This window comes from Mustela nigripes, chromosome 10 (genome assembly GCF_022355385.1).
Source record: "Mustela nigripes isolate SB6536 chromosome 10, MUSNIG.SB6536, whole genome shotgun sequence".
NCBI classification, from domain to species: Eukaryota; Metazoa; Chordata; class Mammalia; order Carnivora; family Mustelidae; genus Mustela; species Mustela nigripes.
In genome coordinates this window covers 38078899-38102030 of record NC_081566.1, presented here as the reverse complement: position 1 = coordinate 38102030, position 23132 = coordinate 38078899, and the positions used below count along the sequence as shown (strand labels likewise).

Below are 23132 nucleotides of genomic sequence, written 5' to 3'. Positions count from 1 at the left end.
AGAAGAAATGAGTGTCTTGCTTGGAAGTTTCACAGAAGCTGTCATGCACAGAAATTATACACGAAGACTTTGTAGCATCTGTGAGATATACAGAAAAGCAGTATGGTATGTTGGTTAAGAACACAAACTCTTGGGGTGTGGGGGGTTGGGTGAGCCTGGGGGTGGGTATTATAAGGGCACGTATTGCCTGGAGCACTGGTATGGTATGGTGTATGAACAATGAATTCTGGCATTCTGGAACTCTGAAAAGTAAAAAAAAAAAAAAGGAACAAACTCTGGGGCGCCTGGGTGACTCAGCTGACTGATCGTCAACTTCTGATTTCTGCTCAGATCATAATCTCAGGGACGGGAGAGCGAGCCCTGTGTCAGGTTCTATGCTCAGCAGGGAGTCTGCTGGTCCCTCTCCCTCTGCTCCTCCCCTCACTCTTTCTCTGTCTCCTAAATAAATATATAAAATCTTAAAAGAAAAAAAGAAGGGAGAAAAAAAAGAACACAAACTTCGGCACCAGACTGCCTAGATCAGAACATTCTACTGCTTTTATTAGTTGTATTTTGACTTTGCATCAACTACTTCACCTCTCTCTGTCGCAGTTACTCATCTGTAAAATGGGGATGCTCTTAATAATAAGGAGTACTTTCTTCACAGGGCTGTTGACCTCCTATCAGCCTCCTGTTCACACCGTTTTGATACCCTGAAATTTTCATGTCCGTACTTTACAGAACTATTTCTTGTAATTCCTACTGCAATTTTCTGACACAGATTCCCCTACAATCCCCCCTGGATAAGTGAAGAAACTGAAACTTGAATGGTAAGGGGAGTTCCCCAAGATGGTATAGCTAGTAAATTTTGGAACAGGAACTCAAACACCAGTCAGTTCAATTCTCAACTAAACTAATGTGTGTTAACACACACACACACACACACACACACACTCAACATTTTCATACCAGACGGCAAATAGCCATGTACTAGTAATGAAAATATACTCTGCCAGGAGCTTGACTGTTATTAGATCATATACTAAAAAAGGGTTAAGTTCCCTCTTTTTGTTTTCTTCAACTACCTCCATATATTTTCCTTTTAAAATCATGCTAAAAAAAAAAAAAAAAGTGTTCACCCTGGGGATGCCTGGGTGGCTCAGTCTGTTGGGCGTCCAACTCCTGGTTTCAGCTCAGGTCATGATCTTGGGGTCCTGAGATCAAGTCTCATGCTGGGCTCCAAGCTCAGCGTGGTCTGCTTGTCCCTCTCCCTCTGCTCCTCTTCCTGCTTGTTTGCTCTTTTATTTATTCAAATAAATAAAATTTTAAAAGAAAAATCATTTCCCCTCCCCTCAGAATATTGCTCTACTCTTATGCTTCCTGTAGTCGTTCCTTTCATCATTATTGTAACAATCGTCCTAAAATTAGCATACACCAAATGATCTATTATTGTTTTAACAAAAACATCTAGGTTTTCCCACATTTGCCGTCAGGGAGGTATTTACTGTTCTAAGGAAATTATACATCACATTTTCACCTATCTCTCTGCATCTCAGGGTGGGAAGCAGTACATGCCCACTGCCGTAGAAAGCAACTTCTTAATGCCAGACCAGTACTGGGGTCTCAGCCCCACGACCGGAAATGGGAAGGTGTAAGAAAGTAGAGATGAGATGGTGGGGAAGCATGCTCTGGGTGTTGAGTCCAAGTTAACTTGTTTTAATTCAGCTCATAGGTCACGATAGGGCAATTCTACTCTGGACCATCAGCTGATACTTTTCAGGCACCTAACATATTCAGCACTAAACAGGCGCTATATAGATGTAAAAATCTGTCTATGACTCCACATTAAAATATCTTCCTCATTCTGTTGCAAAGGTCACACGCTTTCCAAGGGTCTTCCTTCACAGCACTTCTTTTGCTTTAAGAAATTGCAGGTTGGGGCACCTGGGTGACTATCGGGGTCGGGGGAGGTTAAGCTTTCAACTCTTGACAGAGGCTCAGGTCTTGATCTCAGGGTCAGAAGACCTAGCCTGCTTACGATTCCCTCCCTCCTGCCCCTCCCCCCCAAGAAAGAACTAAAGAAACTGCCAGAGCGTCTCTCTACTTCCTAACTGAATGCTACCCAATCCATGAACCACTTAATAAAGCCAATCAAATCCTTAAGAAAAATATATAAGAAATTGCAGGAAGCCCAGAGATAGATTCAAAATGTTTAGCCTATTCCACAATAGAAAATACAAGGTTTGTTCCATAATTTTCACAAAGGTCTGCATTGATTGGATGCAAAGGGGTAGGGGAGGGCTTTGACAGAAAGGTGACTCACTTCACGAGGGCAGAGGAGGGAGCTAGAAGACTCTGGGTGGCAGGAAAGGTGAGAGGGGAAGAACTAGCTCTTCGCTAGGGAGTTCGGTATTCGGTTGTGAGGGCAAAACATGAAGCAGCAGTAATTGATACTTAAGATGATAAATACCATCTATTTCTGACTGTTCTTGGTTTTGAAAATCAGAGACAAGAAATGCACTTTCCCTACTTTTTAAATGGTAATTACCTTTACCCAGGGGCAGCACTTAAGGCAAAATGAAATGTGAAATAAGGAGTATTTCTAAAGAGCAAGAATGAAAGTGCTTTGAGAAAGAACAGTACAAACCCATTTGATTTCTGAAACTCAGAAGGAAATGAAATCAAATTAATTTGTGGGCTGAGGTTCCTTCTAATGCAGTTCCTCGTCGGGTAGGGAGGGGAGGGGGAAACGGGGAAGGGGGTGGAGAGAGAGCTGGAGGCCTACCCAGTGAGGAAACTCTAGAAATGGGTACATGTCCTCCAAAACCCTGGGTCCCCGGACAAAAATGTTCAACGCAAATTTAAAAGCCCAGAAAGTCAAGCCCATGAGACTTTATTTGCTCGCCTGGAAGGCTTTTCTCAAGAGATGTACAGAAAGCGGGGACCAGATAGTGATGGAGATGGTTGAATTGATCCAATTTGCAAAAACTCTGAAATAGTGCTTGCCTTTAATTTGATTGGGAAAAGGTGATTTATGAATAATACAGCAAATGGCATGGAGACAGCCTTTCATTTTCAAATAGGCACTGCTGTGGTTTCACAGCACATAAACATTTATGGCTGCATGTAAAAGATCACGGGGCCTGGGCAACGGAGTCCGGAAGCGCTGCGGAACGCTGCAGCGAGGCCTGAATAGGAATGACCCAATGGACTTAGGGAATCAAGGGGTTCCATGCATTTATTTTAATATCACATCAGTTACTGAAGGAAGGCGAAGGACTGGGAGGGACATGCCAAAATCCTATAAAGTTGGACTTAGGTCCATTAAGTACTTTCCGTTCCCCAGATATCGGTGAAGCCAACAACAATCTCTCCTCCTTTGAGTCTTTGCTAAACATCACCTTCTCATTAAAGACCAAACCCAACTGCTCGTACTGAACACGGCAATCCTTGGGTCGGGCTACCACGTACCCCCTGGATACGTGTGCATTCTCCTTTGCGTAGCACGTCCTCTTCTTTCTTCTTTTATTCGACAAGCACTTTGACCTCTAATACATCATACGTTTCTCATATACATAAATGTTACATGAAGATTCATTATGGTCAGCTTCTCCCTGCTACAATGTCAAGCGTCATGAGGACAGGGTCTCTAATGCATGCCACTGCCCTCCACTAGTGGCTGGCACGCTGTCGGATGCCCAATAAATATCTGTGGACCCACCGAGTATCTATTCAGAAAGGAGTAGGGATGAACAGCAATTTTTTTTTCATCTTCCTTTGGAATGACGGTAGCTCCTAAAAACTGGAACTCCTGGCCCTTTTCCCTCGCATGCCTTTATGCCAATATTTATGTACGATGTCTGAATCAGTCTCTTCCACCACTATGATGCCAAAACAGTAGGATTCCACAAGGTATAAGCTTTTTTTTTTAGTAACTGACAAAACAAGTGTGTAGATGAACGCAGAAATCCGAGGAAAGATGGCTGGGTACTCATCATTAATTCTGATTTAACAGTTGTTTTGAGCCTTCAAAGCACAACTTCCAATCCCAGCAGAGTGAAAGCAGCAGAATGTCTGTGATTATGTTTGCTTTTACAAGTTTAACCGTAATCATCAGTGTAGGAACAGAGTGCACCAAGTCAGCTTTTCTAAATTATTTGCAGCCAATCTTTTCCTTTCAAAGCACCAGAGTGCTTCTGACCTAGTTAAATTCCTGCCATTCTGAACATGCTTAATAAAAAGACATTTTTTGGGGGGTGGGGGGTCTCTATACTCACTTGTTGCCCAGTAACCAGGAAGATGGATCCTTCCTTTCCGTGTACCACTTGTCGGTAAATGTGGTCGAGAATTAAGAGCTCACTCCAGCAATTCTGAAGCAGCTTCATCTGGTCATCAACCTGTAAAACAGAAAAAAAAAAAAAAAATTGACACTGTTAGTCTCTACATTTTTTATTTTCATTTAATTTTCTACCTAAGATAACTCACTATAAGCTTGAGGTCTCCCTCCACCAATGGCCACCATGGTGCAAATGCTCAAATGCTCCTAAAAATCATTATTTTCATCTGGACAAATACTTTTCCACCTATGAATACTTAAGAGTAGTATTTATAATCAATGAGCTGCTAGGAAAAGGCCCTCCATTAGATCGTTCTGTCTAATGCTCACAGAGCTATTAGAGTGTGCTCGTGGGAGGTCCAGGTGCCTCACACTGTCCTCAGCAGACCCCATTAGAATGACCCCAAATAGCCTGTGTTTACGTATCTAGTTTACTACATTGACACAAAGCTAAAATAGTACACTGATAGTAGCAAGCTGCCAAACTGAGAAGATTTCTTTAAAAGACAATTAGCATGGGGCGCCTGGGTGGCTCAGTGGGTTGAACCTCTGCCTTCGGCTCAGGTCATGATCTCAGGGTCCTGGAATAGAGCCCTGCATTGGGCTCTCTGCTCAGTGGGGAGCCTGCTCTCCCCGCCTCCTCTACCTGCCTCTCTGCCTACTTGTGATCTGTCAAAACAAATTAAAAAAAATAAATAAATAAAAGACAATTAGCATGCCAGCACAAAGGACTTTGGAAGATAGAGACACACTGCCATTATCTGGGATCCGGATTAACTGGAAGTCCAAGTTTGAACAGAACAATGACCAATCATGGTCTTGAGACTCATTTACATTTGCTTTATGATCTGGACGATTTTCCTAGAAACTCTCTGAACTTCGGCTTCTGTGACTGGATAATGAACCAAGAATATTGCCTCCCTCATAGGACTGCCATGTGGATTAAAATGAAAGATGCTGAATCCCAGTGGGCATTTTATTCTTCTTTCATCTCGTCCTCCAGGAGACAGCATTCTTCAGTGACAAAACCGTTCTTATTTCACGTACAGTTCACAGACCCACCTATGGTCTGCAGTCAAATGCTCTACCACTGAGGTATACCCTCTCTCCCACCTACGGTCTGAATGCGAAGACCATACTGATCCACTGCAATGGCTACCTGTAACAGCAGGATCTTCCTTTTGTAATATCTACCAGCCAAAGATCCAATTTTTCCGAATGTGGTGGCCATATTTAGACTATACACTATGTATTTATAAAAGTAACACCTGACATCGATTATGTTCCGTAGTAGTTTTGGAGAGGTTTTGTGTATTGCTTTGGATTTAGCTGATAGAATATGCCTTTGAAGCTACCCAAACTGGTATCATTATATTCAATTTAGAGATGAGAAAATAGGGCTCAGAGAGGTCAAGTGATATTCCTAAAAAATTTTCTTTCTCTCTGTCAAGCTCTAGGCTGTCTCCAAATTACATCAGAGGGTGCTAGAATCTTCTAACTGAAGATAATTTGACTTACTTTTAACAAATTCATTTTTAAGTAGCCATTCAAAGGAACTGCAGATAGCTGGCTGATTCTTAGGAAGTTTCCACTCACACATTCATTAGTACTGATGTGAGCTTGTGATAAACTTGATTGGCATGAGTCTAGGATACAGCGAACACAGTCAAGGGCGCACTGAACCCAAGGTACAGAGACAAACTGAAGACTCAGTTCTATACTTTCCAGCGTTGAAAGCTTAGTCAAACTACTTAATTCTCTAAGACTTACTTTCTCACCTAAAAATATAGGAGATTCTTTTTGTGAGGATGAAATAAGACACAAATGAAGAAATGACAGACAGAGAGCTCACACCTGATGGACCTCACTGATTCTGTGGAGGAGAAAAGCAGCAGCACTGCAACTACACAAAACTACAATCAGGCTCTGGTCAGGGAAACCTATCCCCAAGCATCCCCACCACAAGTATGTGGAACCACTTAGTCTGTTCTGACCAAAAGAATTTCATTCCTGGGTACCTGGGTGGCTCGGCTGGGTAAGGGGCCAACTCTTGGTTTTTGCTCAGGTTGTCATCTCATGTGTTGTGGGATCAAACCCTGAGTCAGGCTCTGCGCTCGGTGGGACTCTGCTCGAAGATTCTCTCCCTCTTCTCCCTCACCCCCGCTCCTACTCTCTGTCTCCGTAAAATAAATGAAGGGCCCCTGGGTGGCTCTGATGAAGTCTCTGCCTTCGGCTCAGGTCATGATCCCAGGGTCCTGGGGCTGAGGCCAGTGATGGGCTCTCTGCTCAGCAGGGAGTCTGCTTCTCCTCCTCCCTCTGCTTCTACCCTATGCTCCTGCTCTCTACGTCTCTCAAGTAAGTAAATAAATAAAATCTTCCTTTAAAATAAGAAAATAAATGAATAAATCTTAAAAAAATAAAAAGAACTTCCTTCATCCTAGTGAATAAGTATTTTTAAGAGCTGATTATTTGGCAGGTTATGAGTACCAGACCTGGGATATAATGGTGAGCAGGACAAACGCAGTGCCCACCTTGTGAAATGAGTCTCAGGGTCGATAATATCCACGCAAACATGACGCCGTGATTTAGTGACAGGAGGAGGTCACATTCTTCTCTACCGGAGAATCTCCACAGTGTTGTGTGCTATGACAAGTCAGCTTCTGGGCGGCAGTTGATGCAGACACCTCCCTAACTGTTCTTCACAAACTATTGTCACAAGGATCTGTGGCCAAATGTCCCAGAACTATACATGTTGTAGCATCCAGGGGACATTCCAGGAACTGCCTCTCCAGATGCTTCTGGGGATTTCAAAACATACTATGCTCTCCTGGGTTTTGTTATACTCTCATTTCAACAAAATCATACTCAGCATCTTATTTCAAATTTATCAGTCTATGATGACAATTTGGTTCCATCCACGGTATGTTTTACGGTTTGGGGGACTGTGTGGTGTGTGTATGTGAGAGACAGCGAGCGAGCTATGAAGCTTTAGTTATTTATCACTCTTTTCAGGGGAACCTAAAATACTCCCCCCTGAGATTGTCTCCCCAGAAACAACTGTTACACATGTTAATGTTGCACATAATTTCAAAATGGGTGGGGGAACAGAGATCCCTCAAAGTGCATATATTGCTCCCATTTTTGAAAGAGCCAAGGGATTATCTGCTGGCCACACAGAAAGAGAGAAAAGGGAGTGAAGATGAAAAGAAGCAGAAGTTTGGGAACTTTCTCTTTTTAAGGGCTTTTTCTTCTTCGTCTGCAGATGATGGTCCCTTACTTTCATATGTAACAGGACAGAAATACTAGAGTCAAGAGTTCTCTAGCATCAAACCCTGTTCCAACTGTAAAACAACCTGACTTCTCCAGGCTTTCTTTTCTTTTGGGATATTGAAGACACACTTCCAGGTGTATCATGTTCAGAAAAAGAATGAGGTGTATCGTTTTCAGATCTTATGCCTAACTCTGTGTGTGTGTGCGTGTGTGTGTGTATGTGAGAGAGAGAGAGAGCGCGCACGCCAGCCAATGGCCAAGGAAGAAATGAAAGTTTTGCTCTGATGCATCCTCTGTAAGTTTCTTACTAAGGGGCTGGATATTTTTTCATCCCCACTTCTGGCCACTGCTGCCTACCTCCAGAGGCAGTAAGAAATCAGGCTTTTAAAACCTGGGATTTCCTGGTTCCTCTGCTGTTTCAGAAATTACAAGAACAGGTGAACATGTCTATTTCCCATAATCAGCACTTCGCTTTTGCTTTTCTTTTTTGTACTGTTCAAGTCAGCATGTCTTCCTTTGTGTCTAACATAGGATCTTCGCTCTGCCTGTTTTCCCCAAGTACCGTAACTGCTTGTTCATCTGTCTGCCCTCCTTGAGGATAGGGGCAAAACCTGCGGCTGGAGCTCCCACGGTGCCCCCCAACAGCACCCAGCCAAAAAAAAAAAAAAAAAAAAAAAGATGCATTTTATAAATGCTTGTTCAGAGAAAAAACAATTGACTGAATTAGCTTCTGCAAGGTTTCTGCTTGGCACCTACGTATCTTTGGTACCTAGCCCACAAGATAAGCTTGCTTGCTTGTCCTTCCGTGTTTGTGGAATAAACAACCAACTTTACCCCACAATAAACACCCGGAGAATCTGCCTCAGACCCTTCCCACATGCGCTGGCAGGTCTGGACCCACAGCTGCCCCTTCGTAAGGACTTCTTGACCGATTGTAATTTTAACACTCCTCCTGAGCCATTGATTTCCTTGTTTTAACACTCTCTGAGGGGGCTTCCCATGCCAACATTCCATTTCATTATTTTCCATAATTGATTATGTAGTATTTCATGTTATCTGGAAATTGGTGAGTATGCAGCTTCACGATGCTTTGGGTGACAGAGTTTGTATGCAGCTCTGTGAATATAAGCACGGGGTAAATTTGATGACCAACATGATCCTTATCTCTAGATAAGAAAACCTGCCAATTTTGAAGGTATTTTTCCTTTGGAAAACAGTTATAGGTGAATTGGGGGGTGGGGAAGAGGGGAAAAATAATCCACTGCTTCTGAGTCAATTCTCCAGGTACCAATACTGTCAATAAACAACTTAGGGTGGCATCTGGGGAGCCCAGAAGGGGGACTGAATGAGTGTAGTAACTCCCATTATATATCAAAACCTCTGGCTAGTTAGCCTACCACCTCATATAATCCTGTTATCAGCTGCAATAAAAGGACAGACTTATCTCAGAAACCGAGTTACTCATCACAGAAACTATTTACACGGACTTACCGATGAGTGTGTAAAGGAGTACAAGACACACATTGTTCATGAACCACACTTCCCACACCCCAGAATGTTCATCATTAGAGACACATGCTTTCTCATAAGAACAGTGAATTCGGGGACATGATGAGAGTAAGAAAAATGTGTAGAACCTCCTCAAGCCTGCCCTTAACTGATCAGAGCCTTTTTGGTGTCCCCTCCCCTTTAGCTTTTAAGAGTCTGGCAACCACGCCGTGATTTCACTTTCCCTCTGTCAGGCGGATGTGACAGTTGACATCACGGATCATTGTGGTTACACTTTAAGATAGTTATTTTAAGGAACACATTCTGCTGACATGGACTGGTAACTTACAAGTGGACAGGAGCCCATTTCTTCCTTCTGATCCTTCAGTCTGGGTGTTCTAGGCCTCCTTAGAAACTTGGTGGAGGGAGAACGGAAGTGACTAGGACTCAGTCCCTCCCTTGGAGGAACTCACAGTCCAGGGAGAGGAGACAGAAATCTGCCGCTGTAATTCCCCGTGCAGCAGAAGCTGGAGACCACTCTAGCCGGCTTCACCTCCCGGGGGGCCATGGAAGCTTCTGAGAAGACGGTACTTAAATGCAGAACTCAACCTTGTAGGATCACTCACGGAACTCAGTAGCTCCTATGAGAACTCTTGGGACCAAGTATTTTAAAACTGATGTGAGGATTCTTCACAATCATGACAAATAAAGTCCACCTTTTCCCCCCCCCCCCCACACTTTCTAACAAAAAAAAAAAAAAAAAAAAACCCCATGAAATGGACGTCCATTTTTTTGAGGCTTCCTTTTGGGACCAAGGTGGCATTTATAAAGAGGTCTTCAGAAGCAGGGAGAGAAAAATCAAAATCAAGACAAATCAAAATCAACTTTACACATCTGAGTGAGAACCTGCTCTGGGCAAGGCGGACACCCGACGACTCTAATCCTGTACTGTTTTTGTAAAGAACGCTGCTGATCCCTGCGGCCGCTGTCATAAAGTGCTACAAAGTCCAAGAAAAAAAATGATTTCACATTAACAACGATTAAACAAGCACTAAAAACAATACTGTACAAGAGAAATAACAGCCAGTAAAACTCCCCTGTCAATTGTGGCAATGGCCCAGAGATTTATGACCAGGGGTTCTTCTCTGGTCGGAGGTACTGAAGGCCAGGGAACTGACCTCGTCTGGCCCTGCTCTGTTTCTCTAGATGGGCAACACAAGATTGTCCCCCCCCCCACCCCCCGCAACCTAACTCCTCAGGTGACGGACGCTGGAGGCAGAGGGCATTCACTGTAGGCTATCTGCCCCTTGTTTCCAAATGTGTATGTATGTATGACTGTGTATACACTGTCTGCTGATCCTTTAGCCTGGGGAGGCCTGGGGTGGCCACAGAAAGAGGAATTAGATTGAGGTCAATCAACAGCTACCATACAGCTGATATCCTTAATCTCCAGGAACCGGGGTCACCTATGTCCTGCCCCACTTCCACATCACTGGTGGTGAGCCAAAGAGTGGAGTGTGGTTATGAATTGAGTGAGATTGCTGTCAGCACAGGGAGAGGACAAAAAATACAGAACATTCAACACTGAATCCAGAGTCACTCAGCAGGACAGCCAGAGGCCCCAAACCGAGGAACCTCAAAGGCAACCACTATGTAACCCAGGATCCAGCACCAGCCACTCACAGTCATGATGAGTCGCCAGGAACAGGCTCAACAAATCTGCTAGTTAAGAAGTCGGAGAACGGTGTGGTTTGGATTAGAGGTCTTCTACCAAAAATGTTTTAATTTCTTGGGATACCTGGGTGGCTCCATTGGTTAAGCATCTGCATTTGCCTCAGGTCATGATCCCACGTCCTGGGATCGAGTCCCATGCTGGACTCTCTGCTCAGCAAGGAGTCTGCTTCTTCCTTTCACTCATTCCCTCACACTCTCTTGGTCTCAAATAAATAAAATCTTTAAAGGGGGGGGAGAGATAGATTGAAAGAGAGCATGAGCCACGGGAAGGCAGAAGAGGAGGGACCAGCAGACTCCCTACTGAGCAGGGAGAAACCTGGATACGGGGCTCCATCCCAGGATTCTGGGAGCATGACCTGAGCTGAAGGCAGATACTTAACTGAGCCACCCTTGGAGCCCACATGTAGTAATATTTTATACAAAGGTGTGCTAGTGGGTGCCTGGGTGGCTCAATGGGTTAGGCCGCTGTCATGATCTTGGGGTCCTGGGATCGAGTCCCGCATCGGGCTCTCTGCTCAGCGGGGAGCCTGCTTCCCTCTCTCTCTCTCTCTCTCTGCCTGCCTCTCTGTCTACTGTGATCTCTCTCTCTGTCAAATAAATAAATAAAATCTTTAAAAAAAAAAAAAAAGGTGTGCTAGTATCAATGTGAGTCTTTTTTCATTTATATAAATGTGAGGTGATTACATATGCGGGAGACATCACTGAGGTTTGGAGGGAATACTGCACACTGCAGGTACATGTTAAATGTCACTTGGATTATGTATCAAAGACAACACATTGGAATTTGGCCCATTTCTTCTGCATGAAATAGTAGCTACAGTCCCAGAATTTGTCAAACCAAAGGACAAAGTTTCCCGGCTTTTATCCCTCCTGCTTTTTAAATGTTATTTATTTCTTTGAGAGTCAGGGAGAACACGAGCATGAGCAGGGGAAAGGGCAAAGGGGGAGGGGGAGGGAGAGGGAGGGAATTCCAAGCAGACTTCCCACTGGCCATGGAACCCCACTTGGGACTCAATTCCGTGACCCAAAGATCAGGACCTGAGCTGAAAACAAGAGTCGGAGGTTCAACCAACTGAGCCACCCAGGGGCCCCTTTTACCCCTCCTCTTATCCATACTTCAAAAAGCTTCTTGTTGAACTATCAATCCCTTCTAAGCTGGTAAGTTCATCATACTGGGGGGTCGAACAGGAATGTGCACACAGCAATGTGAGGAGTCTTCCCTGTTTAAGATTTCATATGCGTCCACGTAGAATTGATGTGGTCTGATGAAGGTGGAGACAAAATGGTAATGGCTATTTTTCCTTTTGGTTTACAGAATATAATCACACTCCATAGCTTTGAAGTCAAAGCATGTACATATCTAAAGAGAGATGGGGGAAAGGGAGTTTCTGCCAGTCACAGAAACGGTACCTCTGTCCATACTTCCCCTAAGAGTTGCTTGGATATGACAAGTCAGCACGATGGGCTGATGCTTCCACGTGGCCGTGGACTTTTGCGAAGTGAAGGAGACAGAACTAGAATAGCTATGAACGTCATGGCCAACCCAGCCCCAGGTTGTGTGTGACCAGTATTACAAAGGATGGTCTGGAGGAGGGCAGGGTTAAGAGAGGAGTCACTTTTCTTGTCGGATTATGGACCTGTCCCCCTCAACAATAAATCAAACAACATATGGTCGGGTGTTACTGAGACCTGACTGAACATGAGCCCTTATCCTCGAGAAACTTACAGATGAACTGAGAAAATAAGATGTATCCATGCCAAGTACTGAGTGTATAAGGTAGCATATAAAGCGTTAAACTCTGTGGAACCAGTAATTTGAAAATGAATATCTATATATAGAAATACTTATCTAGAGGCACCTGGGTGGCTCAGTGAGTTAAAACCTCTGCCTTCAGTTCAGGTCATGATCCCAGGGTCCTGGGATAGAGCCCCACATCCAGCTCTCTGCCCAGCAGGGAGCCTGCTTCCGCCTCTCTCTCTGCCTCTCTGCCTACTTGAGGTCTCTGTCAAATAAATAAATAAAATCTTAAAAAAAGAAAGAAAGAAATACTTCTCTCTATATATATTTATATATATAAATATTGTGTGTATACCTTAGATATAGAGCTAAGTTATACATTATATTTAATAAATATATTTATAATTTACTATATAGAACTCATAATATATTTAATAAAAATGATATTATATTTATTATAACTGAGTTATTTTATAGGCATAAGTATAAAATGCCATATCCTTAAAATATTTGAAGCAGTTTATATGCACACACATACATGTGTACATATGAGATACAAGGAAAAAAAAAGGTAGAATACCAAGCTGAAGCCAAGACTAGGCTCAGTCCCTAAAATCAGTTTCATAAGGATTGGTTCAGTTACCGGAAATGGGCCACACTCTGGTTCCTTGAGGCGGAGCACCATTATTAACACGACTGCTAGTATGCATGCGATAAAATCAGTTACTTGCAAAATACCCTATCTTTGTACTGGACTCCTGAGAGAAATTTCTCTGTGAGTTTTCCAAGGAGAATTCTAGAACATGCAGTAAGTGAGGCTCCGGCCATATCCTCCAGTACACACAATATTTACCTCCACAGAGGGTGTTCCTTTTAAAACTCCATTTGAAGTTCCTTTTAAATGGCAATGTTAGGAGGCCACAAGATAATGTGGTCCTGGAGCTCAAATTTCTGATGGTCTGTTTTCCAAAGATAAACTGCAATAATCCAGAAAGGGAGAAATGTACATATTTTAGGTCCTTTCACTAACAGCAGAGTTCAGGACCATTAGACACTGTAAAGGAAATGTATGGGGCTGTGCAGCTCAGAAACGTGGGTTCCTATCTTGGCGCTCCAGCCATGTAACTTTGGGCAAAGAATTCAAACTCCTTAAACCTCAGCTGCTCTCACAGCTGTTCTTCTTGTTAAATGATACAAATATAAGTGTGCCCACCTCAGGGGCACCTAGATGGTTCAGTGGGTTGAGCCTCTGTCTTTGGTTTAGGTCCTGATCTCAGGGTCCTGGGATTGAGTCCCGCATGGGGCTCTCTGCTCAGTGGGGAGCCTGATTCCCCCTCTTCTGCCTACTTGTGACCTCTCCTTCTGTCAAATAAATAAATAAAATATTTAAAAAAAAAAAAAAAAAGGTGTGCCCAGCTCAGTGACTGGCACATAGCAGACATCCAGATAAGGGTAGTTAAGCCTGATTCTTAATACAAAAAAGTAGGAGGCTTGGGTGGCTCAGTTGGTTGGGCAACTGCCCTCAGCTCAGGTCCTAATCCTGGAGTCCCATAGGCTCCCTGCTCAGCAGGGGATCTGCTTCTCCCTCTGACCACCCTGCTCATGCTCGTTCTCTCTCTCTCTCTCTCTCTCAAATAAATAAATAAATAAAATCTTTAAGAAAACACAAAAAAGGCAAAATACAGGAGATGCAAACTGAAGTACAAAGGAACAACTTTCAGGTGATGGAAAGGCTGATGAAGGAGCAAAGAAAAAGACTTTAAAGCAGATTAATGTGAAATGTTTTCCAGTGCTTTCTCTTGCTGGGTATTTTTTCATTTATGACCATTACCTGTTTCCTGTTCTCTAGCTTAGAAATCTCCTCTGTATAATTAAGGCAATGTTCCTCCCATGTCCAACCCGGCAGATGTATTTCAAGCAATGAAGACAAAGCCCTAGAAGGATGAATATATTTTCTGCTAGTTTGGCTGGAATGTCCAGAAAGCACTTGTGAATATGATTAGCATTTTCAGAATATTCACGTTCTTCATTTTCCAGACATTGACTTAAAGGCAACAATACCAGCAGCCACAGGACTCCAGGTGGGCAGTGGGCCCGTTACCTGGACATCAGTGACTAAAACAAAAATTAAGGATCGTTTTGGTTGCCTTGCAACTTGGGAACTGGGCACAGAGTGGAAGTCCTTGGAATACCAGCGTGGAGAAGAAAGGGAAATGAGGATATGCTAATGAACATGTTCCATGACCCTTAAGTTTAATGTGACTTCTTCTGTTTGTAGACTGCATTTCGAAGCCAGAAAAGGAGTTGTCAGAGGCTAAAATGTCCTTGGGTCCTTTTTGGCTGGCTGTTTCCATCAGGCAGTTGGCCAAAGAAAGGAGGAAAGAACCCAAGTGGCCTAAATCTCACTCACCAAAAATACAACTGAAATTAGGGCAGAGGCCAAGAGAGGTCCCTAAGGTCCATCCAGTGATGGGAATTCACTGGACACAAAGGCTCCTGGGAGAATTCCTCTGCCCAGCTCCCCAGAGACATATGGACAAGGTACTCTCTTCATACAATTCACATTCTCCCTTCAGGTCACAGAGCTAAGTGTGAGGCCAATCCATGCCTTCAGAGATACCCAGAAATGGATTCACAGGAAATGGTAACAATTGAGGAAAGAGCTCCCAGAGTCAAAGGGTCAGTCCCAAGGGTGGGATGGTTATTTCTAGGTAGCCCAAATAATTTCTGCTTTGGGAGAAATCCCTCAATAGGGTATACTGGGAAATATTCATTCCAGTGCTCCAAACTCGGCATGTTAACAACGCTCATAGTTCTTATCTAATTTCCTGTCTGGGGCACAGTGAATGGCATCCGCTCGCACTGTCAGAATTGAGGGTACCCCCATACTGGTACTTCCTGCATCACAACCTGGTCCTGGGAGGACAGTAGGTGTTTAGTTAATAGTTGCTTGATCAGGGCTGAAAGGACCTAGCAACCACTTGTAGTTCAACTACCTTGTTTTATAGAAGAGGAAACCCAGGCCAGGAGTGGGGGGGCTGTGATTTATATAAGGGTTCCTTGGGTGCCAGAAATAGAGTGGGAACCCAGGTATCCTGAATCCTAGCCCAGTGCACTACAACTATGTTTTCTTCTATGGGAATAAAAAAAACCTTATTTTTTTCCTCTGGATTCTTTTTTTAAATATAGCACTGTCTCAAGTTTCTTTCTTGCAAGGAGAGAAATTAATGGTGATTTAGTTCCTTTATTTCAAAGGTAAAGAAGTTTGTGATTTGAAAAATAAAGGCTTCCAAAAACACAAAAGACACAGATAACAAATGACAGAACCTTGGAATTTTTTCAGACAAAATCTAGACAGATTTGGGGGCAAGACTATGAAGGTGACTTGGATGGCAGATGAACTAAGACCGGGCATTTACTTAATTCCAAAGAGGTCTGTTTTCTGCCCCAACTTAAAGAAGAATGAGGTTCCTCTGGGTAAACTAGAATCAAGATGGAGAAGGAACTGAGAGAAACAAGATTACATGCTCTTCATTATTTTTGAAAATCCACAAATTATTTTATGGTATGATAGATTAGATTTTTCTCTCGAAGTATTTAGGCAAATATTAACTTAATTTGATCCTGAAGCCTTTTCTTAGTGGCCCACAAATAACTTTATCAGGATGTGTCCATTTGGTCACAATAGAATGAGTGGCGATCTGCCAGCCATCTGTGGAAACTACCTTCCCCCAGCTGTGCCTGCTGGAACCACATTTGGGACCACCTCTCCTCAAAAACCTTTGGCCCTATACCTCTGCACAGTGGTACACCTGGCTTCTCAGTGCCGGTGTGCGTCACTGAAAAGGCTGGGTGGCCCCTTTTTGGCCTAGCTCCAGTCCCAGGAGACCCAAAGTTCATCACGTAGCTCCTGGTTGCCTGTGCCCTTTTCTACAACTGCCTGAAGCTTGGCAGCGTGGAGTACAGGACTTCTGAGTCTCCCTGAAGAGCACATACCTAAAAACAAGGAACATTACTATCATGGAAACACTACTCGCCAATACTGTATAGCACAAATTTTGACCAATTTTTTGGTTCTCCAGATCAGGCCATTTAAAAGGGGTAAACATCTGGGGCACCTGGGTGTGGCTCATTTGGTTGAGTACCTGACTCTTGGTTTTAACTCAGGTCATGGTCTCATGGATCGTGGGATCGATCCTCACATGGGGTTCAGGACACTCAATGGGCAGTCTGCTTGGGGAGTGTCTCTCTCTCTGCCCCTCCCCAAACTATCTCACACCTGTGTGGGTCCCCTCTCTCTCTCAAATAAATGGATAAATCTTCAAAAAATAAACAAAAGGGGTAAATGTCCTACACAAGCTGCCAAGGAAATTATTCTGGAATCAAAAATCATGTAACCTAGATTTTTAGCAGTAACACATCTAGCTCTAATGCATTGGTGTATGAAGTAGGTGTGCCTTTTACTGCTACTTTCATATTCTTTGTATTCCAGATTCACAGAGAAAAACAGGTGAACTATGATGCTGCACTGCCCTCTTCCCACCCACCCAACAGACACCCCCCCCACCCGAAACATTCCTAAGACAGATGGACTGCCCTTTTACATCTGTCCCCACGAGGCCAGGACTCTCTAGATCAGTCCCAAGCCAATCCTTTATGTCTTCAATATTTCTAGGTACTGTTTCCTTTATTCACTCTTAGTAAACTCTGTAATTCTGGGATTTTTATCTGAATATAATGATGAAAGTTAGCAAATTGAGATCTGAGAGAACTTTATACCTAGCACAGCTATCCTGACCAATGGATTGGGAAGTTCCTGCCAAGATGACTGAGCTGTGAAATCAAGGGACCAAATTCCATGGTGCTCATTATTCTCATTGTAAAATGGGAGGAAAACCTTTTGGACTAAAGAACTGATTCTCTAATGGAGGTTCAAAAGTGAGGGTGGAGATGCCAGCATCCTCAAAATAGAGAGAATGAGAGAACCCTATTCATCTCCATTGTCTCTGGGATTCACACAGTAGAAGTTAAACTGCAATGCAGTATGGACCACACAGCAAGGGGACATCATATTTATTGATATCTATAGCAAGAAATGATTTACATTTTCCACAGACAACACTGTTCTCTGAGAGAGTATTCTTTGGAGAAAGAAGAACTGTATCTGCTCATACAGAGCATTCTTGCCCGATCAAGGACATGCCGTGTCTACAAAGTGAGCCTGTTGACTATTCTGTTGTAGGAAGTTGGTTGACTCGTATCAAACAAGTATCTCAGCAACTCATGAAGTCAATTTTTTAACTGAACAGGCCAACAGTTTCCAGACTGTATAGACAGACAAAGGCCTAGACATGGGTTATTACAACACATCAATCACACAACAGTTCTGTCTTCACACAGCTGGTCATACAATTAGTGCTGTATCACTTTTAGTATTAAGACAGCCGTATTATGGTGTGGGTAGAGCCCTGATAATGGGAATAATAAAAATGTAGCAAGAGGAGCATAAGTTTTCTCAATTAGTTCGTCACGTGTCCTTCTCTTCATAATGTTGGCCATTACACAAAAGTGAGAAAGCAAAGTTTCCAGGTCCAACATGCACTGTTTTCCTATAATTTCTTTATGACCAATTAGGACCTTTCCCTGCCAAAAATTATTTTTAAAATCTTTCTTGACTATAATTCAGAACCTAGGGGCACGTGGGTGGCTCAGTCGTTAAGCATCTGCCTTCAGCTCAGGTCATTCCAGGGTCCTGCGATCGAGTCCCTCATTTGGCTCCGTGCTCAGCGGGGAGTCTGCTTCTCCTCCCCGCCCCCTGCTTGTGTTCCCTCTCTCACTGTGTCTCTGTCAAATAAATAAATAAAATCTTAAAATAAATAAATAAGTCTTTAAATAAATAAATAAATAAATAAGCAAAATCTTAAAAAAAGAACTTGGAAGATAGGAAATAATCATCATAACTCCTTCATAGGCTATTCCTAAACTATCCCATCCATGGGGATCTAGCCAGGTGCTCAAGGTTAGCTGAATATTTGCAGTACTAAGTTCCCTAAGGCCCCATTCACCTTGTCTATATGGCCTGCTCATTTCTCACTCGCAGCCTGAACATGCATGTCCAGAGGCCCATCAATGTCCCATTGCTATTTCACTGCTCAAAAGGGGGGTAAAACTGCAGCCTCTCCCTTACTGGGACCACCTGTCTTCAGAAAGGTTGGGGGACACAGAGGTAGAGCCTAAGATGGGTCATCTTATCAAGATCTAAAGAGGCTATTTTTCATGTGAAAAATGGTTGTATTTTCACATTCAAAGTGGTACTTCATTGGTATAAATTTTGGAGATACCCATCCAAAGAAGGCAACCTAATTCCATTTCACAGAAGTCTGGCCTAAGTGTTCCTGCCTCAGACTCAAGCTTCACTCTTTCAAGGCAAAACATGGTTTGAAAATAAGGAAAATAGGGGCGCCTGGGTGGCTCAGTGGGTTGGGGCCTCTGCCTTCGGCTCAGGTCATGATCCCAGGGTCCTGGGATCGAGTCCCGCATCGGGCTCTCTGCTCAACGGGGAGCCTGCTTCCTCCTCCTCTCTCTCTGCCTGCCTCTCTGCCTACTTGTGATCTCTGTCTCTGTCAAATAAATAAATAAAATCTTAAAAAAAAAAAAAAAAGAAGAAGTAGAAGAAAAATGAAGTCTAGTGGAAGTCCACAGAGTGCAAAGCCAACTCTCATTGCTGCACAGGAGCCCTGTGCTGGGGGCGGGAAGGGATTCAAGGACGGAAGGGAAACACTTCTCAAGGAGCTTGTAAACAAGTGTAATGAATACCACGAGTCTGGGAGCCACGGGGACTGTGGTTTTCCCCATGCCCACAGTTTCTCTTGGCTGGGCACTGGAGGACTCTGAGCGTGCCTCTGTCCAGTCTTGATCTGGAGTCTGTAGATTTTTTTTTTAAATCTACACATTTAAAAAAATTTTTAAAAATGCGAATGTTGCCTGTTGGCCTACTTGTACCTCACTTCTAGAATTCACATGGCCCATTACATGAAGGAGAAAGCACTCCAAGGTCACAGAAACGTTTGACGAGCTGGATTCACCGAATCACTACTTCCTCGGGGTTTCTGCAATGAAGGAATCCCATATATAAAGCAATGGCAGTGAGTCTGACAAGAAGGGACACAGGGTGATTTCCAGATCCTAAGACCACACTGAGTAGGTGCCTTTTTTTTTTTTTTTTTTGAAGATTTTATTTATTTAATGGACAGAGAGAGAGATCACAAGTAGGCAGAGAGGCAGGCGGGGGGTAGGGGGGATGGGGTGGGAAGCAGGCTCCCTCCTGAGCAGAGAGCCTGATTCAGGGCTTAATCCCAGGACCCTGAGATCATGACCTGAGCCAAAGGCAGAGGCTTAACCCGCTGAGCCACCCAGGTACCCTGAGTAGGTGCCTTTTAATTCAGTAATGAACTTGGTAACATCACTGTTACACGTTAAAGCAAGCCATCTGCCTACATTCACAAACACTGAATTCCTACACCAATCACACATGATTTATAAAAAGTACAGAAGGAAGGGGCGCCTGGGTGGCTCAGTGGTTTAAGCCTCTGCCTTCGGCTCAGGTCATGATCTCAGGGTCCTGGGATCGAGCCCCACATCGGGCTCTCTGTTCAGCGGGGGAGCCTGCTTCCCCCTCTCTCTCTGCCTGCTTCTCTATCAAATAAATAAATAAAAATCTTAAAAAAAAAAAAAGTACAGAAGGAAAACACCACTTCCCATAGCAGAAAAGCAATGTTTCTTTTAAACCCTTTGCTCAGAGTAACGACACACGCGTAGAAGATCCTAACACGAGAAACCAACAGGACTGCCTAAATGAGGGTGTTCGAGCCTCCACCTTTTGCCATCCTTGCTAGAAACCTCCAGCTCAGAAAGCTATCCATCTCCATCCACACATGAGCTAATCAGTTCAAGGAGGAAGCGCCAATGAGCTCTCAGATCAATATGGTGAAGTATGGAGATTGATCTCCTCCCAGAGTGAGTGCATTAACGAGCTCCTCTGTGTGACCTTTGCCCAGTGGTACAAATTAGACTCCACCACAAACCACATTCTTGAATGGGGCCCTTCAGTCTTGGCTTGCTTTTAATAAAGCACACTGCAGGCAGACCTCAAAGAACACTATTGAAAATTACAGTGCATTTGTCTATGGAGTAGGAGGTCTTGCAGAATTAGTATATTATATTCGAAATTATGGAGTGAGACAGCATAAATGCATGTTTTTAAAAACATAGCGTATACTTTTAAAAAGCATGTTCCCTCCCTTCCTTTTTTTTTTTTTTTTAACGAACAGCACTGGATATCTTTCCAAGCAGGACTCCTGCTAATGTAACGGCTTCACTTCATCCTCTCTTAAGAATTTAGGGAGATACAACTGTGCTCAAGATCTATGCTTCTCGATCTTGAAGACACCTACAGTTCACTTGGGAACCAGCAGGTCTGGGACTGGGATACTACATGTCTAACAAGCTGAACAGTAAGGCTCATTGAATATACCACCCTTTGAATAAAAAGCGTGAGAAAATTCCAGTAAATTGATAACTCCCCCCTTCCCTGCTACATGTGTATGTGTGCACACATATTATCTCACTCACGCACCAATGTTTTAGGCATAGGAGTTTGGTATGAAAATAATCTCTCTAAAGGCAAAGAGTAAGAGCTTTGGAATCAGATTTGAGGCAAACCCAGACCCCACCCATGGCCAACAGACGGAATGTAACTTTGAGCAAATGACTTAAATGCTTGAGCCTTACTTTATTCCAGCTTCAATCAAATTCTAATTAATACTGGGGCCCCTGGGTGACTCAAGTCCATTAAGCACCCGACTCTTGATTTTAGCTCAGGTCTTGATCTCTGGGTCATGGGATGGAGCCCCATGGCGGGCTCTGTGCTGGGCTCTGCTCTCAGCGGGGAGTCTGCTTGAGATTCTCTCTCTTGCCCACTCCCCACCACCATCCCCAGCTGTCTCTCTCTCTCTAAAATAAATAAATCTTTCTTTTTTTAAATTTTAATTACCACTGAAACCTCCTCTTCTCACACCTTGTTATAAGGGTTAATTGAGCTAAGGCACACAAAGAACTTAAAACAAGACTTGAGTTTAGTAAGTAATAGCTGTTATTAGAGTACATCACTGTTCTTCCATAAAAAGTCAGATTAAGTGTTATGAAACAAGTAACAGTTCAACAACAAGGGGTGCCTGGGTGGCTTAGTCTGTTAAGCATCTGCCTTTGGCTCAGGTCATGGGTTCGAGCCCTACATCAGGCTCCCTGCTCAGCGGGGAGTCTGTTTAATCGCTCTCCCTCTGTCCCTCTTCCCCCTGCACCACCCCCAGCTCACGCGTGTGTGCACTCTCTCTCTCTCAGATGAAGAGAAATCTTGGGGAGGGGGGGTGGGTTGGGAAGAGTTCAATGCCAAATGATAAAGCAACAGCTTTAAGCTTTTGTTTGGACATGGCCTCCTTGCCCATTGTCTTACCTGTCTTGGGGACTGACCAGACTGAAACTAGCTGCTGGAGGCCCAGAGATCTTGACCTCCGAAAGATGAGCGCAATGATACAGCTGCCCTTTCATGGCTTTCATGGTCAAGATCCAGTATGGCACCAGTGTGAGTGTGAATGTATGTCGGTGAAGGGAGCAATCGTCACACATGGGGAAATTTGTGCTTGTTTGTCAGTGACCTACGTACACACCCATCTGTGCTACCCCCAGCGCCGCAGACTCCTCAGCCCTGCCCAGGGAAGTGACTTCACAAACACTGGTAGTCAGAGAAGGGTTTCTGTCCCGCGCATCTGTCTCAACACTCCATTACTTGCTGACTTGAAAATTCCACTTTGGGAACTGCATTTGGGTGGCATCCAAGCTTTAATCCCTATGAAAGACTAAATACCCACGAAGGTATCAATTTTTAAATCAGTCGTTTTACAAGTGTGGCCAGAGGCTCCAAGAGGCTAAAAATATCATCGCAATTATACTAAGCTGCTATTGGCTCTTTTGGCCCTCTACCTCTCAAAACCATACAGAAACTACAGGATGTAATGACATCATCCCTGTGGCATTAAATGAACCGCGCGTTTGTGAACGCTTGTGTTCGACCCACTTCTCCTTTTTAACTCCTATTACATTACGATGCACATAAACCAAAGGTCTTCAGAATCCGCAATCATTTTCAAGTGTCCTGAGATCAAAGTTTGAGAACCACTGCTTTAAAATCAATTATCAATTATTTCATATTGACATAAATGAATTTCTTACAAGTTAACAATTTTATGGAGTGACTACTGAGTTCAAGACTCTGTGCTAGGGTTTACGGAAGAACACAGGTGGGGATGAATTGGGGAGACAGGCATATAAACAAGCAACATGGGGGAAATGGGGTAAAAACATCAGTATATGTCCCAGGTTTTTTCAGACAGTCCTAATTTCAAGTCATTCCATGACTACTTTTAGACTTTCAAATCAATAGACTTTGAGTTTGGTGGTGGACTGGATCTCTCATGAAAAATACACACACACACACACACACACACATGTTAAAATGGAATAATGAAGAAA

The 23132-nt window shown here is 43.6% G+C and overlaps 1 protein-coding gene across 3 annotated transcripts in view; it reads right to left on the bottom strand.

Annotated features, from left to right (window-relative positions):
- NR5A2 (nuclear receptor subfamily 5 group A member 2) overlaps window positions 1-23132 on the bottom strand; it is a 137999-nt gene that overhangs the window by 58418 nt on the left and 56449 nt on the right. For all 3 annotated transcript variants that reach the window (XM_059413053.1, XM_059413051.1, XM_059413052.1), the window contains one exon: window positions 4257-4376. In XM_059413053.1, the coding sequence (XP_059269036.1) occupies window positions 4257-4376 (120 nt within the window). The remainder of the gene's footprint in view (window positions 1-4256; window positions 4377-23132) is intronic.